The sequence below is a fragment of the Papio anubis genome, chromosome 8 (assembly GCF_008728515.1).
Source record: "Papio anubis isolate 15944 chromosome 8, Panubis1.0, whole genome shotgun sequence".
NCBI classification, from domain to species: Eukaryota; Metazoa; Chordata; class Mammalia; order Primates; family Cercopithecidae; genus Papio; species Papio anubis.
Genome location: NC_044983.1, coordinates 138,361,760 through 138,371,159, shown reverse-complemented (window position 1 = coordinate 138,371,159; position 9,400 = coordinate 138,361,760). Strand labels below are relative to the sequence as shown.

The following is a 9,400-nucleotide window of genomic DNA, read 5'->3' as shown; positions in this document are numbered from 1 at the left end:
ACCCTCTGCTCCTGCTCACGCAGAGCCGGAGTAGGCGCCAGGAAAGAAAGCCTCTGTGGGCTGCTGGGGGTGGTGTGGGGAAATTAGTGTTAGAGGGGGAGTGAGTGGTGTAGAGGAGTGATGTGGGGGTAGTGTGGGGGCTGAGTGTTTGGTTGGTGTTTGGGGTGGTGTTGGGGTAATTATTTTGGTGAGTATTTGGGTGGTGTGGGGTGGTGTTGGGGTGGTGTTTGGGTAGTGTTAGGAGGGAGTGGTAATTATTTGAGGGGGTGAATTGGTATTGGGGTAGTATTTAGGGGTAGTGTGGGTAATTGTTGGGGTAGTGTTGGGTGGTGTTCCAGTTTGGTGTTTGGGAGTAGTGTAGGTAGCATTAAGGTGTTAGATGAAGTAATAGAAGGAGAGTAGTATTAGAAATTAGATATTTATTTAAGTAGATGTTAATTGAGTAGTATTAGAGGAGGTAGATATGAGGGAGTAGTATTAGAATGAGTATTTAAAAGAGTAGGTATTTAGGGTAATTATTTAGGTAGTAATAGAAATTGGTATTATTAGGGAGGTAGTGTTAGGAGTAGTATTAGGAGGAGTGAAGTATTAGAGAAATTGAGTATTTTAGGTAGTGTTAGAGGAGTATTTTAGGTAGGTATGCGTGAGTATTTAGAGTAGTATTTGAAATTAGTATTGTAGAGGTAAAATTATTTGAATTTGAGTATTTAGGAGTAAAATTAACAAGCGTAGATATTAGGAATTAGTGTTAGAGTGAGTATAAAGAGAGTGATGTTAAGTAGTATTAGAAAGTAGTATTGCAAAGGTAAATTATTAGAGAGTAAAGATGTTAAAGTGAGTATGTAGGAGTGAGTATTTAGAGGGTAATTAGTGTGTAGAGTGGTATTTGGGAATTGGGTAATGAAATGCATTAATTATTTGGGAGTGAGTGTAGGGGGTGAATGTATGAGGTGGTATTTAGTTGATGTGTTTAGGGGAAATTGGGTATGGAAGGCATTAATTGTTAAATTGGTGTAGAAATTGGTGAATTATTAAGAAGTGAGTGTTTGGCAGATTTGAGTATTTTGGGGTATTAATGAAGGCGTATGTAGTGTTGAGGTAGTGTTAGGGTGGGTAGCAAGAGGTAGTGTTGGGGTGGTATTTACAGGAGTGAGTGTATGCGTGCATTAGTGTTGAGGTAGTGTAGAGGTAGTGTAGGGAGTAGTATTTGTAGTTTAGTATTTAGGGTAGTGTAGCCAAATGAAGTAGTATTTAGGAGTAGTGTTAGGGAGTGATTATAAAGAAATTAGTATTAAGAGTAGGTATTAGAAGCGTAGTATTACTAGGAAATGAGTGTAAAGCGTAGTATTTAGAGTGATGAAACTTTAGGTAGTAATAGGGAGTAGATATTTAGAAATTGAGTATTATTTAAATTAGTGTATTTAGGAGTAGTAATGAGAAGTGGTAGATATTTAGGGGTAAGTATTTAGTGAGTATTATTTAGAATTGTAGCAGGTATTTAGAGAGGAGTGAGTATGAAGTGAGTATTTAGGAATTAGTATTTAGGTGAGTGATATTGTAGCGAAAATGAATTAATTGCCAGAATTGAAAGGTATTTAGAGGAGTGTTAGTGTAAAAGTGAGTGTAGAGGAGTGAGTATTTAGAGTAGTAAACCTTGATGAATGTATTGGAAGGTAAGTGTAAAGGGGAGTGAGTAGAAGTGAGTATGAGAAATTAGTATTTAAGTAGTATTAGGAAAGGAGAGGTATTATTAAAGTGATTAGCTATTTAGAGTAGTGTTGGGGTGGTGTTTGGGTGGTATTGAATGTGGTGGTGGTGGAGGTGGTGTTGCAGGTGGTGCTGGGAGTGGTGTTAGGTCTTTGGATTATGAGGGTCTGGGGCTGGCTCAGGTGGGGCATGTACTATGTTCACACACACAGATGGCAAGTGAAGAGTGGGGTCATGAGAAGTGTCCTGATGACCACAACTCCCATTTACTGAGCACTTGCTCTCTCTGCCAGGCACGGGGCTGTAAGCCCTGACACATGGCATTCCAGCACTCTGGAGAATCCTCACTGTAGCCCACAAGGAGGGCTCTCCTAGGACTCCTGCTGAACAGAGCCAAGTGGGAGGTGAAGGGGTTGCCAGGGTCGTGGAGCTGGGGAAGGCTGGGCCTTAGATTGAAGCAGGCAGCCTGACCCCTGCACTGTGCTCCAGTGGGCTGTAGGCATGAGTGTTCGTGTGCACACGTGTGCATGTGTGAGTGTGAAAACGCAAGTAACAGACAGCCCAAATAACTAGCTTCAACACAGCAGACATTTATTTCCCTCCCAGGTAAGGGCACCCCGAGGTAGGCAGTGCCTTCTGTCAGCAGCAAGCCAGGCCCCTCTCATCACGCTGCCCTGCCGTGCTCAGTGCTGCCTCATGGTGCAAAGTGGTTGCTGAGCTCCAGTCACCACTTCAGCCAGCAGGAAGGAGGAAGGGGAAGGAGAAAGACGTGACCTCACCATCTAGGGCATTTACCTTCCGACCCCCAGCTAGGCATTGTGGGTTTTCTTACTAAGGAAAAGGAGAGAACAGTTAGTGGAGGCCTCCCACTGCCCGCCGGGATGAGCTCGGCAGGCAGGACAGGACTCTGGGCTTCCCGGTTCATGGAGTGTTGAACTGGTGGGGATTAGGGGTTCTTTAAGTCTCACTGTACTTCTCAGAAGGGGAAACTGATACCCAAGTCAGTGGCTGAGCTGTGGCCCAGGCTGGGCCTCTGCCTGCTGTCCCAGAGCTCTGTCCTGGCACCAGCTGCTGGTGAAGCCAGGACTTGGAGCAGTCACCAGCCCTGCCAGAGGACCCTGGGGACCCCCCCCATAATGAGCCGCCCACCTTCCCGGCTCTGCTACCCAGTCCTGCTGCTTCTGCAGGAAGCTAAAGGCCCATTTTGCCCCCTCCCTAGCACAGGGTAGCCTGTCTGACACCCCCAGACTCCTCCATGACACCCACCAGGCTGAGGGCCTGGGGGCTGGAGTCTAGAGGGCAGGCAAGGATGAGGCTGGAAAAATTTCATCTCATCTACTCCTCTCCTTTCATCAACTCCACTCCTCCACTGCTCTAGCCTGCTCCAGCCTCTGCTAGAGCAGAGACAGGTATTCCCAGCCTCAGGTGCTGTCCTAAGCCCAGTAGGTACTGACCCTTGATGGTCACTTCAAGGTGACAGGCACCCACCCAGCATCCGGCCCTTCCCCATCCAAGGCTGCAAGGTAACTTTCCAAGCCAGGGTCTCCCATGGCGGTGCTCATGCCATAGCCAGACAGGCTCCGCTGGCCCCATCCTCTCCATACTTGGTGCCTGTCCCCCCAGCCCTGCACTGCCCCTCCGCGTGTGACCTCACCCCGACCCGCCTCCCTGTGCCCGCTCATCCTCAGCCCGCCTCCCCTACTATCCTGCCTCCCCCAGGCCCATCTTTCCTAGGGGTGACTATAGCCTCCCTCCAAGGCCTCTTCCCTCCAGACAGCCGGGAGGCTGACCTGGGGAAAGGCAGGGCGGGCCGGTGTGACCGCTGCAGATGGAGGAATTCCTGTGGCAGAAGTTAAGGGTGAGGATTGGGTGTGGGGGCCCCCAGGCATGTGGTGGGTATCATCTCTGCCTGGCTGTGCTGGTGGGGATCCCCAACCCCCATGAGGGTTGCAGGCCCTGGGGCGTGGTGGCCAAGGTCTGGACCCAGCGCCCACGTGCTGCAGTCCTGCCACTCACAGGCGGTGGGGAGAGGAAACCAAGGGCAAAGCCGGGAACTGAGGAAGCAACCGGGCCGGTGGGGCTGTGCTGGCTGGATCGCCCAAGACACTCCAAATTCATTCTCCAAAGCTGGTGCAAGGGCAGGAGGGGAAGGTACCAGACAGAGTGCTGGCAGGGCGAGGGGTGAGTTGGGTGGGGGTGGTGAGGGGCCGTGGGTCAGGGTCTCCCGGCCCCCATTGCTCCAAGGCCAGCGAGGAGGTTGAGCAGGAGGGCTGTGCCTGCAGTTTCGCAGCTGCCCCGGGGGCCGCCTGCCCCCTTGCCTGGTGGGTCCTGAACTCGGGAGCTCTGCCAGGGTGGGACATTGCACAGGTTGAACTGGCAGCAGGTTGTGGTCACCTGGGTCCCCTCGACCGTCTTGGTGATGGGCTGGCAGTTGTCTGTACACCATGCAGAGTGGGTGGTCAGGAGGCCTGACTCTGGGGAGGGGAGTGGGGAACAGAGGCTGAGGATGGGCGGGGCCTCCGAGGTGGCTCTACAGGGCTCTGTTCAGGGCCCCTGGCTTTCCCGCCACCTGGGGGTGCGTGTGCTGCGTGTGCTGCGGCCCCACGCCCACTTACCGGTGTTCCCGTGGGCAATGAGGGTTGTGCAGGCCTGGCCATGTGAGCAGCTCCGCGTCAGGTTGCAGTGCTCGTCCCTGGACAGGGACTGGCAGGTATAGCACCACAGCAGCACTGTGGACAAGGTGGGCTCAGGCCCAGGCCGGGTCCATGTCCCTATCCACCTCCCCATTCTCAGTTGTGCTCCCAAAGCCTAGCCTGGTGAGCCTCCAGCACCCACTGCTCAGACGGGCGGGCCACCCCTGACTCGGCCCTGTAAGCCGTGCTGTGTGCGTGAGCCTGTGTGTTTAGGGGCAAGGGATTGCGGCCCAGGCAGGGCGAACTTCCCATCGTCGCTCACCTCCTGTGACAGTGCTGCCCAGGCTCCTGCTGTGGGCATGGAAACCTGGAGGTGAGTCTGACTCAGTCCTGCCTCTGGGAGCACCGGGCCTCACAGAGGAGGGCCTCACAGGGGACACCTTGTGGGTGTGTGTGGGGCAGGGCTTGTGCTGAGGGCAGGCCTGGGGGCCCTGGGAGTAGGGGTGGGCTGTGTGTGGTGGGCACGCTGGACGCCCTGGCTAGGGAGTGGTCGGCTCGCAGGTTGTATGCGGCGATTAGCTCTGCTTTGTTCTGGGGATGGGAGAGAGCAGAGGGTGGCCCAGCGTGTAGGGGTGTGTCGGACAGGGGGGGTGGGCTCTTATTAGCCCCACTCTGCTCTGCTCTAAGCGCTTCCCTGGTTCCCCTGCCTGCAGCAGCCAATCCGTCTCTCCCCTGCACAGGACCGGCCCACCCTGCTGCTCTCTCTGCCCCACAAAACTGAACCCTACCCTGGGGCCTCTGTGCTTGCTGTCTCCACCCTGGGCCCCTACTGAGCCCTTCTCTGCCAGGTGAACTCCTGTTTAACCTCTACATCCTGGCACCACTGACCCTCCCAGCTGGTGGCTTCTTCCCCTGTTCCCTACTCTGGAACTGGGTGTCATGGTGAGTGGAAGAAGTGAGGGGTGCACTGAGTGTCCCCCACTCTGCTGGAGGCAAGCTCACAGCGGGACTGTGGCCTGTTGGCTTCCATCACACAGCCCCGCCCAGAGTGCTCCAGGCAGAGCAGGCAACGGGGTCCTGGGGTTGGGGCAGCCGTACCTCTGCCCCTGCCACCAGGGAGCCTGTTGGTCTCCTCCTCTTCCACCTCGTCCTCATCTTCCTCGTCGTCGTCATCTGGCTTGTGGTCCTCGTCCTCGTCCTCTTCCTCCTGCTGTGCTTGCCCTCTTCCTGGCCGTGCAGGGATGCTTGTAAGCCTCAGCTACCGGGTATGGAGGACACCTGCTCTGGGCAAGCATCGCGCCCCCAACTCCTTGGCCCTCCCCTGCCACCCTCAGGCCCCAGGGCAGCCTACCTGGTGTGGCCTCCGGCCCCTGCACACCCTGCTCACTGTCCTGCAGCCGAGTGTGCCCTGGCACACTAGTTACAACAGCAGCTGCTGTGGGCTGGCCCTTTATGGTAGCCCCTCCCCGCACCCCACATAAACAGGAGCACAGATGTTTGGGGACTCTTGGGGTCCCAGACCAGCTTCACACCGCTCTGGGCTGGGGACTCCGGCCTCATCCCCTCCTTCTTCCTAAGCCCCTGCTGGGGTTCCCTGGAGGTCCCCGTGCTCCAGGACTGCACTCACTGCCCCCTCACCGCAGGGTTACCCTTTGCCCCGCACCTGGCTGTCCGCACAGCAAAAGGGCAAGCAGGAGAGCCCTGAGCACCTTCATCTCGCCGACGCTGCTATGTCCCCGACTCCTCGCGCAGCACTCTGGAGCTGCGATAAGTGGGATGAAGGGCATTGCCGTGGGCTTCCCAGTGGCCCCCACCAGCTCCAGCCTCAAACAATGGGCCTCACATGGGTCCCAGCTCCAGGCGCCAGGCCAGGGACTGTTGTTTCCCTCCAGGACCTCTGGGGCTGGAGGGGAAGGAGAAGTCATTGTGGTTGGCCTTGGAGCGTCCCGTGCACCTGTGCCAGCGGTTGGAAGGCAGTGCTGGCCACAGGAGCTGCTGGCCCTGGCCTGCCTTGCTACTCAGTGCCTCAGCCCTGTAGTGCAGGGCAGGGAGCCTTGCCCCGGATTGGGCCATGCCTGACACCCCCTAACCCCATGTCTGGGCTCCATAGTCACAGGAGCTTGGGGTCACAGACCCTCTATTTGCTGATCACTGGCCAAGCATCTTCATTCCAGAGTCAGCATCACACCCAGGCCCCTTTAAGGGCATTTAAATAAAAACACAGTCAGTGCCCTCAAGCTAAGGCTGTGTGCTCACCTCCTCTTCACCCACACTCATCAGTGCACTTGCTGGGCCCAAGGCCTCCCTCACTATCACCTCGGGTCTTTGCCCCTGCTGTTCCGTCTGCAGTGCTGTTCCTGCTGGTGTCCAGTGGAGAGCTTTCCGGAGCTGTTGGGGGCCCGACCCTTGGCCTTCTGCTGGGAAAGCCATCAGCCCCCACCTGACTTCTGACCTTGTGTGAGAGAGAGGCTGCTCTGGGAGAGGCTTGGAAAGCCCAGGTCGCTCCCTGAGGCCACCCTCTCCTCCCAAGCCCCTGCCCAAGCCCCTGGGGGTGGGATGCAGAGGGCAGAGTCTCCTGAGGGTAGCAGAGGGGTGGGGCAGCGGCAGGGGCTGGATGGGAGTCTGGAGCCAGGGTCAAGCCTGGGCGTCTGTGTGCCTTGGCGCTTGGGTCAGGCCCTTCACCTACTGAGGCCTCAGTTTCCCCGACTGTCAATGGGTGGGGTGGGGCTTTCTGGCCGGCCACCTGTAACAGAGGTTGAGTTGGTTCTGGAGTGAGCTGCCTGGGTTTAAGACCCGGTTCCTCCTTCCCCTGGCTCTGGGTCCTGGACAAGCCCCTGGGGTTCCCCAGGCCTCAGCTCCCTCATAGGGTGAGGTGACCATCAAGGGTCAGTACCTGCTGGGCTTAGGACAGCGCCTGAGGCTGGGAATATCTGTCTCTGATGTCTCAGCCACTGAGTCAACCATCCCTCCTTAATTCACCTGAACCTGTCATTCTTCCATTCTTCTCTATCAGCACCCACCCAGCATCCAGCCCTTCCCTGTCCAAGGCTGCAAAGTCACTTTCCAAGCCAGGGTCTCCCATAGCGGTGCTCATGCCACAGCTGGACATGCCCCGCCAGCCCCAAACTCTTCATACGTGGTGCTTGTCCCCCCAGCCCTGCCCCTCCCTGCCCCTCCCGGTGTGGCCCCACCCCCACCCGCCTCCCTGCGCCCTCGCCCCACCTCCCCCACGCCCCGCCTCCCCCACGCCCTGCCTTCCCATCGCCCTGCCTCTCCCACACCTCACCTCCCATCGCCCCGCTTCCCTGGTGCCCCACCTCCTCCACACCCTGTTTACCCCACGCCCCGCCTCCCACACTGCCCCACCTGCCCCACTGCCCCACCTCCCTGTCGCCCCACCTCCTCCACACCCCACCTCCCCATCACCCCGCCTCCCATTCGCCCCCCTCCCCAGCGTCCCACCTCCCTGTCTACTCGCCTCTCCTGTGCCCCACCTCCTCCTTGCACTGCCTCCCATCACCCCTTCACCCCTCCTCCCCCAAGCCCCACCTACCCATTGACCCGCTTCCCTGGTGCCCTGCATCCCTGGTGCCCTGCTTCCCTGGTGCCCAGCTTCCCTGGTGCCCAGCTTCCCTGGCGCCCTACCTCCCCAACGCCCCGCCCTGGCTGCCACTACAGGCTCTTGAATCTAGTGCTGCAGGAGCTGCTCCTAGGAAGGGCACTACTGGGGTTCTCTGGGGGGTCTCCACCTGCCGCCTCCCCTCCGCAGGGGCCCAGGCCCTTGCACGTTGCCTACCTCTGGGCCCAGCGCCTCTTCAGCCCTGGTGCAAACTGCCCAGCCCAGGCCAGTGCTTATTGCGAGAATCACCTGGGGACAATCAGAGCGCATTTGATTCGAAGATTGAGTTAAATTTAGTGCTGGCAGCTGAGAGGCTGTTCCCTCTGTCCCACCCCAGAAAGGCTAGTGGGTCTGGTCCAGCCCCTACAGAAGGTGCCCCCCCCCCCCGGGATGGCACGCAGGTGTGAAGGGGGACCCGCAGTGGCAGACACCTGGTTCCCCAGCACTGCCCACAGTCGCAGGTGGGCGTGGCGGGCTCTGTATGTGAAGCCAACCCCCTCATCCCACCCAGGCACCGCACAGCCTCCCTCAAGCCCCCAGGGCAGCATCATGACCTCTCAGACGCTCCAGGGTGAAAATATGACCCCTAAGACCTTCAGGGCACTGCTGTGGTCCCCCAGTGCCAGGGCTAAGGGCTGCTGGTCCTGATGGCAGCTGCCATGGGTCATTTTAGAGCCTGCACCTGTGCCCCTGGGCTCGACCGCCTTTCCAGGCCCTGAGCCATGCCCACACCCCAAGGTACCCTTGAAGGGCAGCCCGGTCACCCCAGCTCCCTGCCCATAGACCTCTGTGCCTTGGGGCCTGGACCTGCCTGCTCTGCTGGCTCATGGGGCTGGCCCTTCTGACACAGCGGCTCTCTGGGCCTCCTCCCAGGGTGGGGCCTGCATGAGTCACATGGCTCTTTTTGGCAGCAGCAGCCTTGGGCTCAGAGCTTGGTGCTGGTTGTGGACAGGGGATGCCCAGCCATCCACACTCCCTCCTGCCTGGGTGACATGTGGGGCTCGGCGGGCAGGGTCTGTGCTGGCATCATGCCCAGGTGGGGCCATGGGCTCTGCTGTCCTGGGGGGGCTGTGTGGCCCTGTCCTGGGCCTGCGCTCCTACTCTGTACCCCCTCCCCCGTGTTGACACCAGCTGGAGTCAGATCCAGACCCGTGCACTGCCGTCTCCAGGAGGCAGCCTTCTGTGAGATTGGGTTTGGAATGAGGGAGGTGTTGGGAGGAGGGCACCTTGGGGCTGGGCCTGAGGGGTGAGCAGAGTTTTTCTATAAGGAAGGGTGGGCAAATGTTTCTGACTGAGGGGCACGTGTATGGTGTCCATGCCGGGAGAATAGGGCCTTTTGGGGCAGATGCGGGCTGCAGATGTGCTGGCCCTTGCCACACTTTCCCTGCTCTGAGCTCCTTCCCACCCTCTCTGCAGCCAGCCTACTCCTGTCTCACTGAAC

General features: G+C 57.9%; 1 protein-coding gene across 5 annotated transcripts; it reads right to left on the bottom strand.

Moving 5' to 3' along the window:
- Positions 1-2,277: 2,277 nt before the first annotated feature.
- On the bottom strand, positions 2,278-8,719 carry GPIHBP1 (glycosylphosphatidylinositol anchored high density lipoprotein binding protein 1). 5 transcript variants are annotated; one of them, XM_021942713.2, is made up of 8 exons: positions 8,514-8,710; positions 8,137-8,208; positions 6,004-7,083; positions 5,439-5,567; positions 4,323-4,436; positions 4,102-4,181; positions 3,498-3,547; positions 2,278-2,538 (listed from the first exon to the last, which is right to left on the bottom strand). In XM_021942713.2, exons 3-8 carry the CDS (start codon positions 6,263-6,265, stop codon positions 2,517-2,519), a joined length of 657 nt encoding a protein of 218 aa, XP_021798405.1. In that variant the 5' UTR covers positions 6,266-7,083; positions 8,137-8,208; positions 8,514-8,710; the 3' UTR covers positions 2,278-2,516. The 5 variants fall into 5 exon arrangements, 4 of the variants coding, with proteins under 4 accessions (XP_021798405.1, XP_017817895.1, XP_017817896.1 ...); XR_001905990.3 differs by having other exon boundaries at positions 3,498-4,181; positions 8,514-8,709; XM_017962406.3 differs by having other exon boundaries at positions 2,278-3,547; positions 8,514-8,719.
- Positions 8,720-9,400: the final 681 nt, after the last annotated feature.

Excerpts from the sequence above, each read along its gene's own strand:
- GPIHBP1 (XM_021942712.2), bottom strand. The coding sequence starts at position 6,265 with ATGACTTCTCCTTCCCCTCCAGCCCCAGAGGTCCTGGAGGGAAACAAC. Across the intron at positions 5,568-6,003 it reads TTTGCTGTGCGGACAGCCAG|GAAGAGGGCAAGCACAGCAG; the intron begins GTGCGGGGCAAA and ends CTGCACGGCCAG. Across the intron at positions 4,182-4,322 it reads CATTGCCCACGGGAACACCG|AGTCAGGCCTCCTGACCACC; the intron begins GTAAGTGGGCGT and ends TCCCCTCCCCAG.